At 25.6% G+C, this 21,893-nt stretch overlaps 1 protein-coding gene across 1 annotated transcript; it reads left to right on the top strand.

The window, feature by feature from the left end:
- Positions 1-210: 210 nt before the first annotated feature.
- LOC145833150 (homeobox protein Meis1-like) lies at positions 211-21,143 on the top strand. Its single transcript, XM_082940349.1, has 11 exons — positions 211-325; positions 7,299-7,449; positions 8,562-8,618; positions 10,194-10,244; positions 10,565-10,756; positions 16,074-16,245; positions 17,316-17,464; positions 17,737-17,813; positions 19,775-19,833; positions 20,109-20,219; positions 20,920-21,143. Exons 1-11 carry the CDS (start codon positions 252-254, stop codon positions 21,141-21,143), a joined length of 1,317 nt encoding a protein of 438 aa, XP_082796475.1. The 5' UTR covers positions 211-251.
- The last annotated feature ends 750 nt before the right edge of the window (positions 21,144-21,893 follow it).

Raw genomic sequence — 21,893 nt, 5'->3', positions numbered from 1 at the left:
AGTGTACTCCAGAAAACTAAAAACTTTAAAATCTAATTTCTAAAATCAACGCTTAGATTAAAAAAAACTATTTATAACTTTTTTATCAAATGGTCCAACAGCAGTTTGAGGAATCAGGAATGACCAGATTCAATTTTCAAAATGGGGAAAACACCCCAAATACTGACGTCATGTACCCAATGAGTAGCGACGTCATCGGTAACCATGACAACCAGCCTCAGGGTTACCACAAAAGTTCCGGCACCCCAGTCATGCCTGAGATTTCCCAAAAACTTCAAAATGAACAAGACTTAAAGTTGAGCACCCACAAAGAAGCTATCTATAAGTTTGTTTTTTTATTGCATACTTTTTTATGTCTCTATAATATAATTTCAATAAAGAATCTTTTTGAAATATTTTTTTTAATTACTTTACTTCAGAAAATTTGTTTTAATTTGTGTATAATATTTTCGATTCTTTCAATTCAGAAAAACAACATTTAAACCTTACACTTTATTTAAAAAAAAAATTTATACACATGTAGTTTTTCCTTAAAAACCAAAATAATTATACAATTATTTGACATAATCTACTTAAGATAAAAATACTACAAACTATATACTATAAAGAACTTAAGTGAGTTTGTAAAACAAATTGTTTTCAATCACAAAGTTTCAAAAGGTTATAACACTTTCCTCTCGGTTGAAAAACCCTGAACTTTGTAAACTAAAAGGCATTTTGGCTCGGTTGCTAGGCACTCAATATTTAATGAGGCGTCCCTTAAAACCCGTTGCTATGCGCCGTATCGTCGTCGGGGTCACATGGGACCTCCTTGTTGCTATGCAAGATGGGGGGAGGTCATGTTTGTTGTGATATTGTAACTGATGATAAGATTCGGAATACTTTTGTATTTTTTTATTACGAAGAGTTCAAGTCAAATTGTATTTAAACATGTACGTTTTAAAACTTTATTGGAATATAAAAGTTCTGAATTGAAATTTTTTCAGAGTCAATTTTAATTCATCAAATAAAGTGTGTTGTTGAAATATTAATTTTTTTCTAATATTAAAACTACTTAGAGAAGTTTTATGTTTAATCCTAATAAAGTTTTATATGCTAATAAAACTAGCTTAATTATTAATTCTTCTATACAGTAGTTGTCTCTGAGGTTGACGTTAATTAAAGTTTTGCTTGTAAAAAGAAAAACTCGATATGATTGTAAACATTCTTGTTGTTCTACTTTAATTAAAAATTTAGTAGTTGAAGTTAGTTTAAATATAATTAAAACCTGAAACGATATGAGAGATAGCTCGCAAAGTATTGAAACACTTAACATGATTAAAAGCCATTAATTTTGTCTCTGTCGCTTAAAAACATTTTTTACACCAAACACAGATTGTTTTTAAAATTTACTGCTAGCATATACTTAAAATTTAAAACTAAAAAACAGTATGGCAAAATTGTTTTCGTTTACGAATGCAGTCAGTGTTTGTAGTATAAAAGATCACGTTTAAATAGACAAAAACAATTATTTTAATCTTTCTAATCAATTAAATTGAACCTATATATGTATATATATTTTTTGATAGATCAATAAGTTAAAAAAGATAATTTATATTAGTTCTATCAATTATATATATTTTTATTTAATCTTATATGCGTGCATAATCATAGCAAAATGCAATAATAAAACTTTGTTTTAATCATTTGTATTTTAAGAAAAATAAACAAAATGGTAAAACTTTGTTCGGAAATTTACTGCTTTAAGATAGCCATTCATGAGTTTTAATTACTTATTGAATGATTTAATTTTTATTATTTTTATTATACTGAATACTTGTAACTTATTTTTAAACACAGTATATAGGTTAATTAATCGTTATAAAACTACTTATTAAAGCTAAAATACATACAAACAACTTTTATAAAAGGTAGATCATTTAAATTTAACAAATGTTTAAATTTAATCAGATATACTCTTCTTTGTTCACCGTTTAAATGCTGTAAAACACTACCCTTTGTTGTCGAGTAGCTTTATTCTGTTTCAATTACTTAATCTTATTATCTTAAGAGGTCACATAATACAAACACAATGAATTGTGACATCAATTTAAATTTTATCATGCTTAACAATTAGGCGTAAACATTTATGTTGTTATTCACGTTTAGAACGAAACAAAATAAAGCTTTTTTTCTAACAAAACCTCTAAATTAAAGACAAAACGTTTTTGTAGTTCCTTTTAGCTTTGTTAGAAATGTTTTTAGCAAACTTATAAAATTGAATCAATTTAACAGAATACGAGAGAATTAAATTTTTTTTGTTATACGTAAAAAAAAAAATGTCATTTTAATTTTTCGCTTATTTAGACTTTCTTTTAGATATTTTTAAGGACTGTGTTTCATTTTTTAAAAGGTCGATCGCATTTTTTAAACCTCAATATTCCTAAACTCTAAATTGTAATTCTAAATATTTTTCTGTTTATTGGTTTCTGCATTAGTATTAACTTGAGCTCAAAGCTGATAAAACTTCATTTCAAAGATAAAGTTGTTTTAAACGAATTGCCTCTGCTCAATGCCTTTACACTAAAATGAAATTTAAAAACAAAAGTTTAACACTTTGAACGCTAGAAAATTAACATGAAAAGTTTGAAGTTTAACAAAACCGTAGTTCGATATTTAAAAACAATCAATCAAACACTTATGCAAGCTTAAAATGTTGCTGCTTTCCAACATGGAGTGTACAGTATTGTTAAATTTACTTCTCTCTTAATTTAACAAAATTCCCTAAACTTTTTATTTAATCTAAACTTCTTACGTTTAACTTTCTTTCTTTAAAGTTTTGTATTATTACGTCACATCAAAAAACAAGTTATAAAATTAAGGCTTAGTGTGTTTTTAAAACAAAGTTTTAAGTTTACAAAGTTTAACTTCATAAGTAAGATACCTGTATTTGTAGTTTTTGAGTGATGATTGGACTTGACACATTTTTACAAAAAAAATCAATTTTTACAAATTTTAAGAGTAATGTTTAAATAAGTCATTTTTAAACTAATAATAGTTTTTTCTGTATACACGACTACATAGAAATCTTTTAGATACTATAGTTTTAAACCATTAACCATAAAAAAAACATAATTACTAAACGTTATAGAGGAAAAATTAAATGCCTAATATCCAATTAATATTTTAATAATTAATTTCGTTTGTCATCTACCGTCGTGCGAACTTATTTAATCAGTAGCTCTTTGTTTATGTAACATTTTGATTATTTATATAAAACCGTCAGATTTAATGAGTGTAAGATTTAAGCAAAACAGTAAAAAAACATAAAAGTGTATTCAGAAAACTTCTTTAAAATTTTCTTATGTTCTTAAACAAAAAAAAAATCAACCACAAAAATTTTATTCGTTAATTTTAAAAAAACTTTTAATAATATTATCCTAACACGCTTGAATTGTTTATTATTGCTGTTCGTAACCTTAAAGTTTAAATGATTAAATTTAAAATTGAAATTAATTACTCTTAGGTGCTATAGGAAAAGTAATGTTACATTCTTTACGATCGTTAAACTTTGCAAATGTATTAAATCTATTTGTAGATAAACAACGCATTGTTTTTATACTTTCTTAATACTTCGTAATAATATGATACGGTATCAGCTGTAATTATTTACAACAACACCTTATTCTATTTTTAATTAAAACAACACCTTATTTTACTGGCTTCACATCAATAGGCTGCGATGGTGGGCCACTGATTATTTCAAATAGCTGCTAATACTAGCACCTGGGTATCCTTTAATCGACCCCTGATAAAAACTCATCCTGAGTCTGACCCGTGTAATGTTTTGTAATGAGCTTGTTTTTATAATTTAAACAATTGTTTTTCAAAAAATAAGTGCAACTTTTTAATTTAAAAGTCCGTTTTAATTCATGATAATATAGAAGTTTTAAGAATCAGTTTTAAAACTATACAAATACCTAACAACTTAGCTTTAAAGCATTTTAAGCTAACGTCTCACTTTGGTCAAAACAAAAACATAATTTAAAAAATTGATGAAACTATTTTCCATCGCTAACAAAAACACACAAAACCGACTTTAAGCCCCTTTTGTTAGGATATTGAGCCACAGAATACGTGATTGTTCGCAACTTTACAGGATTCTGACCTCATTGTGTTAAGCCCCTCTGAACTCATCGAAGCGTGAGATTGCCAACATCCAATCGCGAACAAGCATTTCATCCGGTACACGCTTCGGTGGCATTGAATATTACAAATGGCCCGTCAGAAGAGATTCTTTCGAAGAAATAAATCTGCTTCATTGTAGTTTGTTACTTGACCGTGAAACCTTAAAAACCCGTTTAAATTTCTTAAGTTGACGATTTTTTAAATACGAAACCTTTTTGTACACTTTAGAGTTTAAGCTCCTTTCCGATGAAATCATTACAGAGTGGTTTACCGTTGCTTGTAATGCTTAATCATTATCTTTGTTTGTAACTTAATTTGTACTGAAAACAACAAAAAAATGTCCGATTTAAATCCCCACTCATCTGCAAGTTTTATCGACAGTAATCTCGCTTACAAACCTGCTCACCAGAAATCAGTTTAAAATAAGTTTTTGCGGAACTTTTGGTATTGATTTTTTAGTAATCTGTTTGTACTACAAGCTCTGCAAAGTTTTAATTGGAGCATTCTGGGAAGACTTCTCGGAAAACAAAGTTATGCGCAGAGGGCATCAATTAGAAAAACAGTCAGTATTGTAGTACAAGATTTTGATAGCTATTTAACTGAATTGTGCTTAATTTTGTTGTTTACGTTTAAATAGCATTTTTATAAATGTGTACAAATTTATTAAAATTTAGAAAACTTTGTCAGCTTTAGAAATTAAAAAAATCCTTATTTACATTTACAACACTTGCATTATACAAACTAGGTTTAAACAACTATATATGTTAACGAAACCTTTTCAAAACTAAGTTTATTATATCACACATATTTATAACATTTACCATGATAACATAAATGCATAATACAACTTAAAAAACTAATTTGTATAGAAGAAAGTACATTTGTTGATTTGTTACTGTAGTAACAAAACAAATTTAGCAGTTTTTGGTAAATTTCAATTCTTGTACAGACTATACTATGGCACAACTGCAATTAATTTTCTATTTGAAAATAAATATTTGTCACTAAACTAAAATTTACATATAAACAAAAGTGCGGTCTATATCGACGCCATTGAAACAAAGCTATCAAGTTTTCTATTATAACGTAAACTTTTTTTATAGACAACTTAACGCTGACTGTATAATCGATTCTACAGTGCAACAAAAAGTTCTTTATTTTTTAAATTTTCTTGATGTTACGACGATTTTGTTTTTGTTGTCAAACAAGTATAAAACAATGCAAACTTAATTTATAACTTTTACATTCTTTGTTGTTTTTACTATGTAGTGTGTAAAGTTCATAAAAAAAAGTGTTGTATAAAAACTAATAAACCATAGCAATCTAAAAGGTTTTTTTTATTCCATTAAATTATTATTATTAGTGTCGAATATCAGACAAAACTATAACTCATTTTTCTATTTCAACTTTAAAATCTAACCTTTTACTAACCTATTTTGCATATAAAACCTTTTTTTACAAAAAACTACAAAAATATAAAATTAGATAAGTTTTTTTTTCTAATCATGAATGTACAACTTTAAACCAATAGTTAAAATAAAACATGATATATTTTTCTATCCATTCTAAACTTAAAGGAAGTTATGCATTAAAGTGTCGAACAAAATTTTGACGCAAATTTCGAGAGAACTAACCTACAATCAATCAATTTTTTTTTCCACAAAAGTATTTGACTTATGCTGGTTGTCATTTAACGAGTGGTGTTTAATTACTTAGGTTTTTACTTTTGATGTCAAACTTGTCACTTTTCAGCTTATTTTGATAGGCCTTTTTGTCATGCTCTAATATACAAACTAAGTTAAGCTTCATACGAAATCATATATATTGGATGTGTGGTATTTTCCTTGTTTGAAAGTATGTGTATAAATATGAAAGTGCACGTGCACTAGTAAGATATAATTGACAAATTTTAATCAATATTAGCTAGTATACTACAGTTAAAAAAAATATTAAAATAAAAATTTATTTTCTTTTCAAATAAAAGTATGCTAAGAACAAATATAAAAAGTTAATTATGTAAGAAAACTGTCGGTAGAAAAAGTCTAAACCATTAGCAATCTAAAAAGAATGTTTTACATGAACTTTTGAACTTTTTAAAACGAAATTCAACAAAAATTCATCTCCTTTTTTTCACACTACAACAATCTTTTTATTTATAAGTTTTCGTGTTTCTCCTATCGTTCAGACTTTTTATACTTACGACGTTACACCTTTCAAACCTACAACTTGAAAAAAATATTTAAACTTTTGAACTTATGTGTTATGAAACCTGTAAGTTTTGTAGTTAATAAAAGCTCTAAAACAGTTTAAACTTTAAATAATTTTTATAATTGCTGTAGACCGTTTAAAATTAGAAGTGTTAGATCTGAGTTTAAATTTGGTAAGACAATTCAGAGAAACTGTATCTCATGTTATTTTTAATTAGGTTTTTTGTTCATAAATGTTTAGTTTTTTGTCTTCAAAGCTTTGCAGAAGTTTCTCTTGAGCTTTCATTAAACTAATTACTGTTTATGTAAAAACAATCATATGTCCAATAAAACTAAGTATTATTTATGTGAAAACAATCATGTCTTTTAATCAAAGCGCCAATTATATCCTTATTAACCTCAGCTGAAAATAGCTATAAAGTTGAAAAATGTTTGTAATTACCACTTTGAAATAGGGAGCAAAAGTATTATGACGTTTTTGGAACTCTGAACTGTAAAAGCTTCTGAGCTAAAACCAAAACTCAAAGAAGTAAACAATGCAAGTTTTCTTCATGCTAATGATAAATAATTACGCAAATTACTACTTGCCTTTGATATTCTGATTATTTTTTGAAAGTATTAATTACAACTTTAATCGCTTGTCAGATTAACACTTGACACTTGAAAACTTTTTTTTTCTTTTATGTTTACCGAATCATTATAACCTGCACAATCTTACTATTGTATTTAAAGTTGTTTGAGTAATAAAAAATACTATAGTAACTTTAGCTTCAAAGAAAAAATCAAAATAAGTACTGTAAATACTAAAAGTTGCTTAAAAACAAACAATAAAACTTTTAGATTACTTTTAAAGTTCGCAAATTAAGATAAAGTGATTCATATAATAAGTTAAGCGCATTTCTAACAAACTAATATTTTCCACAGGCACGAATTATACCCACTGTTGGACCTGGTATTTCAAAAGTGCGAACTTGCCACTTCGACCCCCAGGGACCCCCAGCAAATTTCGCCCCAGACCCCTGACGTCTTGTCGTCCGAATCCTTCAACGAGGACATCAACTGCTTTGCTCAGCGGGTAAGCACCTGAACTGAAAACCAAACAACTATAAATTAAAATATTTACCACAAAAAAAAAGCAAGTAAAATGATAGATTAAGAAAATTGAGCTTGGAAACTTGTATAAGCTAAGTAAACAATAAAGTTTATACAAGGCCGTGTTTAAGAAATAATGATCTAGTAGTAAAAATACTTTCTGACTTTTTTAAAAAGGTTTGAATTTTTCTAACTAACTTCAACTTTTGAGTTTACTCTGAAGCTTACTAAAGTAGTTTGGTAAAAAATGCACTTGTTTGTAAAGAGTTATAAAAACAAGTTGAATTACTAAACATTATTTTAAATATGAGAGCTTATTTTAGTTTCTGGTTTTATTCATTAAGTTTCACCTATGAAAAACTTAATTTAAAAAACAAACGTCATTATTTGTTTGACGGTAAATTAAAAACGAAGTCCGTACTATTTTTGTTAAGAATAAAGAAACTTAGTTATTAGTTGCATAAACTCATAAAGTTTTTTTTTTTCAATTAATTACAAACTAAGTTATAAGTAATTAAAACTCAGCTATTTAGATAGAATCTTAATCAATAAAAGTCGAAAATTAAGTTATATTTTTTTTATGTTAGAGTAACAACAGTTTTTAATTACATGATAATGTGTTTAAAATATAAAACTAGATAATATTTACATACATGAACTAATAAAGCCTTTTTTATATACATACGATTACATATTAAATTAGTTAATATGTATTTTAAACTGAATAAACTAAGTTTAAAACAAAGTAAACATTTTAAAAGGTTATTTCAAGCGAGCAAAACATCTTATTTTATTTCAACCCTTTTTAATTTGTTTAAAAAAATTTGATAAACATGCAAAAATGTTAAAGTTTTATATTTCAATATTTTTGCGTGAGCTTTTAAGCAAAACAAAATTTGTCGATGCTAAACGCTTTTTAATTTAAGAATGAAACCCATAGTATTTACAACAGTTACTTAACAAAAAGTAAACAGGTCTCTTAGCATTGTGTAACAAGTAAAATAAAAGTGATGAAAACTTATAACGTTTATTTTTTGAATGTTTGGAAAAATATCTTATTTTAGCGAAATCTAAAACTGGTGTTTTTATTTATAGATACAAGAAGAAAATCGTTCTTGGAATTTCGATGCTACAAATGAAGTAGACAATTTGGTAAGTTTTAAAATATTTTAAAATTCTTTAAACTGAAGAAGATCAAAAACTTTGAAAATAACTTGATACAACTTTTTTTAATAGTTGTGTTAAAAAAACTAAGTAATCACAAGGAAATATTCTAAATGCTTGTTTAATATTTACTTTCAATTTTAAACTATGACTATAGTTGCCATGAACTGATTTATGGGAGTATTTTTAAATTGTTAACTTGAGTAGAAACTTTACCGACTGCGTTTATTTTATAACCCTGATAAACAGTAAATGGAAAACTGTTTCACCGTTGTGAAGTTGTTTCCCTATGTGTGAGGTCTAACAGAATAAGTTTTCTGTTTGTTTCACCAAAAATGTTTTAGTCGAATTTTCCCTAAAAAATAAATGGTTTAGGTTTTCTATAAATTTTTTACATTGTATAACAGATATTAGAAAATTTTATGTTAAACAAGCTAAATTTTTGATTAAAAAGAAACTAGTTTTTTAATATTTTAAAATATTTAATATAATATTTAATCAACGGTAGTTTATGGATAACGTAGATTTATATCCTGCAATATCAATTAAGTTGTTTAGAATCGTTAATTTCAATAATAAATAAAAATTGTTATTATATTTTGTAAAGCTTAAAGTTCTTTAAGCTGCCAAAACTTAATCTTTTAATTTTAACTTTTTTAGCTTTGTGTTTCTATAAAAGTATATATAAAACTAAACAGTGGAAAAAACTTTATGAGTGATTTAGAAATTATTTTAAATAGTTGTGTATAGAAAATATTATGTATGCACTTACTTACTATTAGTACAAATCAAGGTTTTTAAAAATAATGTTTATATTTGGTATTAAAATATTTTTATAATATTTTATTTTAGACTGTTTACCACTTGTTGCGAAATTTATTTAGTACTTATTTTAAATCAAGCTTTTAATTCAGATTATATTACTCATTGAAAAGATATTTCAAAACAAAACAAATCAGTTAATATAAGTAACAGCGAAACAGGATTTATTTTTCAATGTTTCTCTAATCCTATTACATTAATTTAATACCTCGCAAAATCTTTACAAAACAAATAGCTCAACAACAATGATTACTGATAATAGTATTGTAAAAACTTTCTGAGCATTTTAAATGTTTTATGGTCTCACTTCTCTGTAGTAACAAATCAAAACGATAAAAACCAAAAGTTTTAAAACCTGAATGTTTGTAAAAAAAAGTTTCACAGTGCAAAGCAAAATTTTTGTAAATAACAGTTTTAATTGAAATATTATAAACTTTCTATACGCTCAAACTATAAGCTTAAACAAAACAAATTAATTTATGTTAGATTTTTAATATATAGTCTACGTTAGGTAAGAAATAATAAAAAAAAAAAACTGCAATATATAATCAGATAAAAACTTTACTTTTAGTTTTGTTCACAAATACATTTCTAAAACTTTGATGATATACGTTATTACGAAGAAACTTTTATATTTTTAAAGCGTTACTACAAAAGTTTGTTTAGAATAAAGTTACTAAACGTGTTCAAAGTATCTAAACTTATTTAGATGTTTAAATAAAAAAAAAAAAAATTTAACAGATGATTCTTGCAATCCAAGTACTTCGTTTCCACCTGTTAGAACTTGAAAAGGTAAGTTTTACGTGGAAATAATAAGATAAATAATTTTTTATATCGCATTTTTTAGTTAAAAATAAAACATTTTGGTGTAGATTTAGAAAAACTTCATTAAAAGTTTTCGAATAAAACATAAGACAAGATTAACTTTAAAACCAACAATTATACAAGCTTTTAAAAAAGTAATCTAGGTATTTTTAGTAGTTAACTCTGTAATTAGATTGATAAAACTAAAATATAGACATTCATAAAATAACTACAGAACAATATTTTAAACTCTCAACAAAAAAACAACAGCTTTAAAACAATCAGTTATCATTCATAATTTTGCAAAGGTTCACGAATTGTGTGAGAACTTCACATCGCGATACATCAACTGTCTGAAAGGTAAGATGCCGATCGATTTGGTCAACCAGGACACCTCTCAGGATTCCTCTCCTGGCAACCAACATGGTAACCAGCACCATGGCAACCATGAAAAACTGGAACCCGACACAGGGATCGTCGCTGGAGGCGCTCAAGAGCAAGTGTGTAAAGTTTTAAGTTTTAAATATGTTTATGCATGCTTAAAATGTATTTATTGTTTCTTAGTTTTTGTAAGTCTAAGCTAAAAATTGTTTTCAATTTTCATTAAACATACCATTTTACTTTTATAAACTTTATCAGAATAACTAACTAACAAAATAAGTATACAAAATAAAGTCAAACAATACAGCTGAAGTAGCTAATAAAATAAACTCGAATATTTCCAAACTTTTACTGAAAATGTTTTTGTAACCAGCAAGAAAATTGTTAAATAAATAAAGTTAATATAGAATACTATGATGTTCAAGAAGTAACATACTCTTAACAATGAACACAAAAAAGCTTTAAAATTTAAATAAATGTCATAACTTTGTTAATCTTGCAATACATTAACTACTTCAAACTGTAATATCTTTTTAAGTTAGCAATGACAAAGTTTTAACCTCATCGAAAATAAATTACAAACAATAAGTTACTAAGTAATCCATTAAACTATTTCAACTAAAAAAATTAAAGTATTTAGCTACTTATTAGTTATTTATTTTCAAATTTAGTATAAATTGGATGTCTTGCTAAACAGTTATATTTGCTAACTCATAATAAATTAGCTGGCCGCCCACAATCATTTAAACTGAATTAATAATGATCAAAACTTTATAAAGTTTTAACTTTTGACCCTTTTGATTGGAACTGATTTATTAAAACTGGTTATTGATTAGATTTTTAGCAATTGATCGATTTGTCTTAGTTTTTGTTTCTGATATGATTTAAGACAAAGTTGTCTGTTTTGAATACTTTTAACAATTTGTCTGAAATAAGCGAGTACTACTTTTAAGGCATTAAACAAAAGTTTAAAAACTTTGCAGTAACAATATATATGCATATAAAATATTTACAGTTTTTGGTAATTTTATTTGAGAATAGTTTTAATAACAATCGGCTAAGATTCATTCGAAAACAAATATTAGCTTTTTAAAGCCAAGTTGTTAGCTTAGCAAAGTGAGATTCTGACAAAACACAAATATTTACAATGTCGAAAACTTCCCACGAAAACTGTCATTATGACGTACTAATGCAATTGAAAGGCAATTAACTCCGTATATATTTTTTGTATTAAATATGTCAATCAGTTTGAAATCTGTATAAAAAATCATAATAAGTCTTAGTAAAAATGTTTTAGTTTTTAAGTAGACAAAATTTGAAAACTTAAATGGTTATTGTTTCAACAAACAAACAGTTCACAGTGCATATTATTACAACAGTAGACTTATAGAACAAAAAAAAATAAATAGTGTGGCTTATTTAACGTTAGATGAAAATAAGTCAATAAATGTTTTATTTAATTTTTTATGCACATTTCACGTTACCAAATGTTTGTTTGTCTTTTAAAGAATTTTGTATTAACTTACGGTTTAAACGAAATCAATATGTTTACGTGACTGCTTATTAAAAAGCAAAAACCCCAACAAACTAAATGTTTCCCAAATTCTTAAATTTTCCCTTTTAAATAAGCCATTCAAACAAAAGTATTGGTAACAATTTCCTCAATAATAACAACAATTGCAAATTTTTAGTAATCAAGTTCAAGGTAAAATTTGTTTAAAATGTAAACATTAAAACTTAGCTCTAATTTGTTGGAAACTTTCACAAGTAGGATTTAATTAAAAGACTTTTGGTAATTTAGAATAATTTAATGTCAATTAAGAGTTTATGTGTATTTCACAACGGCTTATTATTATTTTGATTGATATTTGACATTTATTTGAATTAATAACTTGCAAAAATTAACTTCACACCTTTAAGTAAACACTTCAGTATAAAATACTTGTTAGTGTTTGTTTTGAAACTTTTAATTACAATCAGTTGAAATAAAGTTATTTCAAAACATATTTAGTGTTTTTACTTAATATTAAAATAATAATAATTTCAAATAGTAAACAAATTATTCTTTTTTTTTTTCAATTTATGTTTGGTGTTAATAATTTAACTACTTTTTTTTCTAGTTATCTGGCTAAATAGTTTTCAATTACGTCATTAATAAAAGTGCGAGAAATTAAAAGTATATTTAAAAGATTGTCAGTTAACGATTAAGCAAACAATATACAGTTATACAATGCACCGTACCCATTAAAATCAAATAAGAAAACAAAACAAAATGAGTAAACTTGAGGCGATTTTAAATTGAATTTTTTTTTTAAATTTTTGATATTTTTAAAAGTGGTTTATACCGCTAAAAAGTAGAGTTTAATTAAAAAAAATTGTTCAAAATTTTATATAAAACTATTTAGTAACTTTTTAAAACTTTTATAAAAACAATCGTATTAAAACAGAACAAAATATTAAGCTTTAAAGCTTAAAAAAAGGTGAATAAAACTAAAAATAAGACAATGATTTGTTTATACCTAGTATTAGTTTATTATGTTATATAAATTAGTATCATCGCTTAGTTAGTTTAAAATGATAAGATTGACATAAATTCGTTATTTATTTTGAAATTGTTGTTAGTAATTAAACTATTTTTAATCAAAATAAACTTAAAATGTATACATTATGGTTTTAAAAGTAATAATTATAGTTTTCAACTCGGGTTTATGAAGATAAATACAAATATTTAACGTTAAAAATTCGTAATAAAACAATAAGTCACTAATTTATTCTTTACTTAAATACATTAGAAATAGAAACATTAAAACTAATCAACTCTTTTTAAAGGTACAAAAGATTGAAGCTTTGTAGCTTGTTTATAATTAATTATTTTAGCAATACATTTTGAGACAAAAAATAGTTATAAAATACTCATTTTGAAATTCGATATTCAAAATTGATCCGTGCTTATTTTAAATTTCGTATTTTTTTTTTTGGAAACGTCGAATGCTTGTCAGTCTTTGATTAGTTTTGACGTAAAATGCAAAAATATTTCCAAAAATACCTCAGAAAAGCTTGTTTTTATCCAAGTACAGCTGAAAAATTTAGATTGCTTCCAAAAATTCTCAGGCTGTCAATTTAACAGGAATTTTTATTTAATATATAGTGATTTTAATAGTTTTTAAAACCTACAAAAAGTATTTTAGAAAGTTTTCTTAGTAAATAATAAAATATTGTAACTAGCTCCCATAAACGTTTTGAGATTGTGCTCTTTAGTTGTTTAACTAACAAGACTAAAGCTGTATTATTAGTGACATTTCAAAATAAAACTGAAATGTTGTAAAACAAAACAAATAAAATTGAAATTTATGTAAATAATAATCAATAAACAGCCGATTAAACAATTTTTTAAGTTAAGTGAAGTTTTTAAGGACTAAAACCGAGCTAATTATTTTTTGTTGTTCACCGATATTCAAGACAACAATACTTGTACAGCAATTTTCAAAGCACAAAAAGTTTTCACTTTTACAAAAACTTCTTATGAATTAACCAGTTGCTCATTTGTGTTCAACTCAAGCTGCTTAACTCTGATGGTCAGCCAGATATCTCGGCTTTCCTACGGTCGACACTTGCATCTTTTGTTTTCTTTTCATCAATATTAACATCTTTATTTGTTTTTAACAGCTTCCGAGTTTAACAGTTCATTATTTATTTACCGACTTAAAAGCGTTAGTTGAAAAATTACGTTTTTTTTTTGAACTCAAACCACCTGTGCAAAAAGCTTTTCGGAAATAAAACTTTCATGCTTATATTTTTTTGTTTTTAATCAACTTATTCAAATGCGAAACTGATTTTCAGAGGTTTAAAAAAATCATTTGATTATTTATTTTCATGCTTAAATAGTCAGTTTAATATAAAATGAAAAATTTAAATATTTTTTACTTCAAGTACTTTATGCATTTAGGAGTATATGTTAAAACTAAAACTAAGTATAAATCATTATCAACAAAAGTCTTTTACAGGATTAGAGTAAATATATAATAAAGGAAATTTGTGTATAATTGTTTTTCGAAACCTACGACTAAAGTTAAAATTATCAAAAACACTTGTGATAATTATTAAATTAATGTTTGTGCAAAACTACCAGCAATAAATAGTTGTTTTGCAAATGTTTAATAGTGTTAAATTAGCTGTGAGAATAAATTAATATGATACTTGATTAGTTTGAAAGTTCAGGTGTAATTGAAGTTTTATTGCTCTAAAAGGTTATTACTTTAATCATTTTCTAATTAACTTTAGTAATACTTTAGATAGAAATTATTTTACAATTTGACTTATGGCTAAAGTCGTGCTTACTTAAAAAGCTAAACAAGACTTGATTATAATTAAGTTACATTTTAAAATAAAGTTTTATAACAAAATAAAGTACTTAACTAAATAAAACCTAGTGTTAAAAAGTGAATAAAAAAGTAAATGGCTGTTTCTTTTTTAACATTTAAACATTTTTTCAAACTAAAACAACTCACTTTAAAAGACTGATATTTAAATTTCACAAACAATAAGTAAACTAAAACTATATTTTTGTTTGGAGAAGTGAGAAGCTGTATTTTCAAATTAGTTTAACATTTGCACAAGTAAAGCTTTTATATATAGTCTTTTTTTATACAAATTGCTTTTTATAAATAGTGTATTTTTGTGCCGAACTGTTTTGTTCTTTTCACCGCCTTTTTGGCACCTCTTTTTTTTGATCAACTTAAAGTTGTTGATTTTTGCGTACTTAAACAGTCGTTTTAAACCTTATTTAGATATTTACCTTTAAACTTCATTTATAGTTGAAAAGTGCATTCGGTTTCTTTGCAACTAAAGAAACTGTTTAATTTTTTATTAGTAAAGTGTTCTTTCTTCGTAAACTTAGTCTGATCATTTGTTAGTTATGTTTAGGTTCGTTTATCAAACATTTTTTATCAAAAGTTTGTGATAAATAGTAAAGTCAAAAGACAGAAGATAAAAATCTTAACAAAGAGTATTGTATGAGAATTAGTAATTACCACTAAAACTTATACGGCTTTTTTATACTTTATATATCTAAAATGTATTAAGAATATTAGTTAATACAAAAACTTGAATGGTTAGAAAAAAAGACCAAGTTTTTAATATAAACGTATATTTTTTTGTTTTTCTTAAAACGTTTTCATGTTCATTGAAAAATTTTTCACAAAATTCGACTTTATTAAACTTATACTATTGTGATAATTAAAAAACTATAAAAAAGTTACCTTACTAACAGTTTACTATTAATAACTTGGAATAAAACAAAGTTAACTTTTATTTTCTTAAATAAGTTTTTGGTGTTTTATTGCAGTATATTAACATCATAAATAAGATAGTTTCTTTATAAAATTCAATACAATTATTTTGTTTTTTGTCAATCATAAAACATCTTTATTCCAACAGCCATTCTACACGCCGTCTCATCAAAGCAGTTCAGTGGGGCCCCAACAAGACGTTCCCCACCCCAACACCCAGGAAAGATGTCACAAACCTAGTAACCACGGCAACCATAGCAACCACAGGTCCAATTCTTTCACGCCCCAGAGCTCAACCCATGACGTAAACAGCCCAACAGGTAAGTAAAATAAACAATATAATTTAACTTTATTACAGAAACTAAGATGTAATACTAGTCATCTTAAAAAAACACGTGTAAAGTATTTTAACTCTTTAATTTTTTGAAAAATATATAGCTGCAGCAATTTATAAATATCTTCGACTAGTTACATTTTTTGTAAATATATTAAAGTTTAATAAGTTATTACTAAGCAACCAGTGGAAAAAAAAACAAATTCAAAAACGAACTCTATGTTTTACAATTATTTGTACAACTAAAAATGTAGCTTTTTTTAGAACTTTCATAGGGAAACTATTCAACATATTGATGCAGAATATTAGAATGATTAAAAAATAAACAAATAAATAAAATGTAAGTTCAAAAAATATTTGTTTTAGAACGTCATAATCAATTTTTTTTATACAAACCGGAACAGAAGACGGTTTTTTGGCTTTGAATTATGATCAAATATTTAACTTCCGTTTTATTTGCATGTTTTTTCAGTTTAACTTATATTTAAATGTTAACTTAATTTTGTTATTGTTTTGTAAAGTTATTAAAATTGTTTATCAGATATATTCACATGAAACATAACTTTATAATACTTAAGTTATATTTTGTTTTGAATATTGTTATATGGTAATAAATAATTATACAGTCGTGCTAACTTCAAATAACAACGTTATATAAATTTTATAATCATAGTTGTAAAAGGACACTGAACTATATTAGTTCTTACTTTAAAATAAGATTATCAAGTGTGTATAAGCACTTGAAGCAATAAGTTTTGTAGAAAATATTAATAAGAAAACTTAATTTGTTCAATACTAGTATGCATGATTGTCTATTAGCATTTTTTAAAAAGTTTTTTTTTGGAAATGCTTATGAGTTTTAAATCAGGTAACATTGTTATCTGTTTTAATAAAATTTCACACAATAAACTTTCTTTTTAAAACTTAGCTATATATGTACATAACATAAAATGTTTATTTTTCAAGTCATTTAGTAAAGACACCTTAAACACTTATACAACAATGTTTTTTTTTTCTTGTCAATGTAATTTTTTTCAAACAACTTTCTTCCTCTAGGTAGCGCGTTGGAAGGGTCAACTTACTCCGGGGAGGGTGGAGGGGAAGAACCTTCGGAGGCGGGGAAAAAACCACCGCAGAAAAAAAGGGGGATTTTCCCTAAACAGGCGACTAACACGATGCGGACGTGGCTCTTCCAAAACTTGACTGTTAGTTTTATTTTAATTTTAATAAAAAATTTTTACTGGTTTTTTTGACAATAAAATTGATATTTCGAAATATGAACAAAAAGTAAAGTTATACAAATGAATAAATTTATGTTTAGAAAAATATATTAAAGCAATACATTAAGTACTAGATTACTAAAAAAAAATTAAACAAGTGTAACCTTTTATGTTCAAGCGCATTAAAAGTTTAAATATTATGGTATTAATACTCGTTTTCTTTATTTAAATTTTTTAAAGCACATATTACACTTTAGCATCCTTATCCATCTGAAGAACAAAAGAAATCTTTAGCAAGTCAAACAGGATTAACAATACTGCAAGTTAACAATTGGTCAGTTTAAATATCATACAAAATTATTACTTGACAAATGTAAAACAGTTGGCTTCTATTGTTTATATTCTTTTTTATATCAACGGCTGATTACTATATTAATTAAAAAAAAAAGATTCTAATTGATGCCAACTTTATGCAACTGTTAGTTTTATTAATCAATATTTTCAGTCATTAACTTTTTAAAACCTAAAAAAGTTTGTTTCAGTAGAATAATTTAGAAAAATAATTTATTTGAACTATAACTAGCTTTTCAAAACTATTTTAATCTAGATATTAAAACAATTTTTTCCATATAAAACAGTTCAATGTTTTAATAGTTTTTACTTTATTTATCAGTTACAGTTTTTATTAAGTATTTCATAATTCTAAGCTTAAACAATATTGAAAGTTTTTTTGAACTTCAAATTTTGAGTTAAAAGGATTTTAGTTTCTCTCCATAGGTTAATTGAATGCGTAGCGCTAAAAACTTAAATTGATAGCACTCTTTAAAATTAGTTGAAACTAAAACTATTAAACTTTCATATGAAAATTTTTTTCTTTGATTTTTTTTTATTAACTTTTATGTACTAATAAGTTTTATATCTGTTTTTGTACCGGTAAAAATTTTGTTTTATTCAAGCGTAAAATATTCTGTCCAATTACTTGCTACAAAAGTATTAGGATACTCCACCATTCACTAACAAAAATAACAAAGTTAATTTCCATAATTGGTTGTAATGATTAATTACAGTTAAATTGTAAATCAATAAACAAGTTTCTCCCTTTATAATATAACAATTTTATAAGTATATAATTATGGTACTAGTGAATAAAAACGCAAAACGTTGACTGAACTACTTTTGATTATATTGATTATTGTACTAATGATTCAAAAAATAAGATTGTATGACAAATTTGATTAAAAGCAACAAATATTTATTTTAATTAACTTTTTGTGAAAAATTTATAAAAGTGGTCAGTTGAATTTATGCTTTGAAAACCAAAACAAAAAGTTGAAATTGACGGTGAGTTCTATTTTTGCCAAAAATTCTAGTATTTCTTAATCCTATTAAAGGTTCATTTAAAAAAAAGCTTAAGTAACTAAGCAACAGACCACCGACAAAGAATAGCCTGGGGTTACGTAGCGTTCCTATGGCAACTAAACAAAACAAATGTATATAAGTTTCATGGATAACAAGAAATAAATAGATATAATCCTAAACTTAAGGAGTATAAGAAGTAAGTGTATGTTTGAAATGTATGTCTAAACGCAAACTATTTTAAATAAAAACAGTAAATAAGATCTACCATTTTTAAAATAACTACTTCATAATGAGTCAAAAAATAGTCATAATCACTCACGTAATAAAACAACGTTTATCGGTTAAACTTAATTGTCATAATAAATTATTTTAGTTGTTTATAAATAAAATTAAACCACCCATACAGCTTTGACTGATAATGAGTCTAAACTGACATTTTTTATTAACTTTTCATAAACTCAATACTTTAAACTTCATTGATAACTGTCGTTTTTGCAATGAGTTTATTGCTAAAAATATTGGCATAACAAAACTATATCAAATCAAACATTTTTAGTAGTTTCTCAACTGTTTTCTATATTTCTACAAGGTGTTTCACCGAACTTGTAAGTTTAACGATTCAGTTTTTCTTTACTTTACCAATTTATTTTAATCTGTTAGTTTTTATAGTTATCTGCATAGTATGATTTGAGGTTTGCTTGATAAATCTTTTAACTTGTATATCATTTGAACGTTTTTTTTAACTTATAATCAATTATAAGTTTTTCAAGTTTATCAAGTTTTAACACAAAAGTTAACTTTTAATCATCGTATTTAGATTTTTAATTTTACAGGTTAATTTCCTTTTTTAACATAATCGCTATGTTTTTCTCACTTCTTTTAAATGTATTATTTTATAGGTTTTTCAACTTATTCTTAATACTATTAATTTTACAGGTTCATAAATGCTCGTAGAAGAATTGTACAACCAATGATTGATCAGTCTAACAGAGCAGGTTTAAACATTAAAAACAACTAAAATTTTGTTACAAAATTCTTAGATTAATTTTTACTTATGGATAATTTTAAATTTCCAAAAAAACTTTTAGTCTTTAACTTAAAATGACAAAAAGATTTATAAAATAACTTTTGCAGTCAGGTTTTGAGCATTAACAATAAGTAACTATTTTGTCGTAACATCAACAACCATTTATTTGTGTAAACCTAAAAATCTAATAAAAACTTTAATTGAAACAAACAAAAAAAATTATAAATATCTGAAATGTTTTAGCAACAAACTCAATGATGGGTCCTTACAGTCCAGACGGGCAGCAAATCGGGGGATTTTTGGTGGAACAAAATGGTCATTTACCGATGAGACATCCTGGAGGGTGGCCTGCAGGTTAGAGATAAAAACACAGTATAAAACTTAAGTGTTTAAATTGTCCTTGTGTCATAGAAACTTACAAGTTTACACATTCTTTTAACTAACTTTTTTTTTGTAAACTTGTTTTAAAGTCAAGCTGGAAAATACTATATTGAATTTTATTTAGTTTACTGTGTTTTAAAACGCTATGAAATAAAAATAATAAGAAAGCTTTCTGTAATATTAATTGTACGTGCAAAATTGTGTCAAAATAACGCGAATAAACTCATAGTTTTATTTGTTTATAAACACTTCTCAAAATATTTGTTTATGTGAAAATATCAATCTACGTCAAACTGCTAATAATGCTGAAAGCTTGAGTAGTATTTTGCTCTAGAAATTTATACAAAAGTTTACGAATCGTTTCTTAATTTTTTTTTAAATATAAAAAAACAAACTTAGCTGTTTTTAAATTTAAATAAGTTAAAAGGTTTTTTATTTTTTAAACTTTTTTGTTCTTATCAAAACAATACTTAAATATAATTTATTTAAATAAAAGAATTTTCGAGTATTTTATGATTACGCAAATTTAAGTTTTAATTACTAACTTCTAAAAAACTAAACAACGATTGACCAACTATCTAGTTTGGTTAAAACAAAAAATATTTCCAGGATTTCAGAAAAATAACTTTCAATTTTCATTTGAAAATTTTTAAATTAAAAATATTTTTTTCAGGATTCCAGGGAGTACCGGGCGACGCGATGATGGGCGGAAATTTTCCAGGAAACCCCCATTTCTACCCGCACCCCGCACAGCAGGGAATTTCCCTCTTGCCGGGTATTAACCACAACCCCCACCCTTTCATGGGGTTTCCCCCAAACCCCCACATGGGCAGTTTCCCGCCAAATCACCCTCACGCGGGCGTTCATCCGCACGGCGAGCCGCACATCCACTGCTGAGGGGATTTTTCGGGTTGAAAGAATGAGAAGCGTTTCTGGTGTGCTTTTGGGGGTGTAGTTTTTTGGATGAAGACTTTTCGGAAGTATTTTGTGTTTTTGTACGAAATTGAAAGTTTTAAAAGTTCGGAATAACACTGTATTCAGAACATATTTAAAAATGTTTTGAACGACCATTTGACAATTATGTTTTTGAAACAGTTCGTATAAAATGTTGATGTTTTTGATTATTTGTTTATAAATTACTTTATGTTTATGGAAGTACTTAAAAGACAACAAACAAATTTACACCTATCCTATGTTTAAAATGAAAGTAATTTTAAGACTTTTATGATTTATTAATTTTTTTTTTTTTTGAAAACTCACTATAAAAAGTTAAGGTGTCATAATGTTTTGTTAAGTAGTATTTATCTGGGTGTTTATAGTTGTTAGTTTTTAATTATTTTATACGTTAAACTTTTTAAGAAAGAAAATAATCCATTTATATAAGAAGTTCCGACATTTAAAGTTAAATTTTTTATCACTTGTTTAAATTTAATGTATTTTTTATCTTATTTATTTTGAAAAAACACCAAACGTTTCGCTATCTCAACTTCAAAATCAAAGTGTGAGTGTTTTGTTTTCATATTCATCTTATAATATTTACGCTTTAACAAAAAAACGAAGTTTTGTTTAAATTTGTTTTTAAACCAAAAACTATAGAACAAACAAAAACACATTAAGCCTTAGAGTTATTTATTCAGAGCAAGACCA

Source organism: Thalia democratica, chromosome 4 (assembly GCF_965202585.1).
Source record: "Thalia democratica chromosome 4, ktThaDemo2.hap1.1, whole genome shotgun sequence".
Taxonomy (NCBI): domain Eukaryota; kingdom Metazoa; phylum Chordata; class Thaliacea; order Salpida; family Salpidae; genus Thalia; species Thalia democratica.
The sequence above is the reverse complement of the archived record's forward strand: the minus strand, read 5'-3'. Positions and strand labels throughout refer to the sequence as shown.

What these genes read in the sequence shown, in the direction of transcription:
- LOC145833150 (XM_082940349.1), top strand. Translation starts at nt 252, where the DNA reads ATGCCTGAGATTTCCCAAAAACTTCAAAATGAACAAGACTTAAAGTTG. An exon ending in CTGGAGGCGCTCAAGAGCAA is followed by an intron (nt 10,757 to 16,073) that starts GTGTGTAAAGTT and finishes TTATTCCAACAG; the next exon opens with CCATTCTACACGCCGTCTCA. An exon ending in TGATCAGTCTAACAGAGCAG is followed by an intron (nt 19,834 to 20,108) that starts GTTTAAACATTA and finishes GAAATGTTTTAG; the next exon opens with CAACAAACTCAATGATGGGT.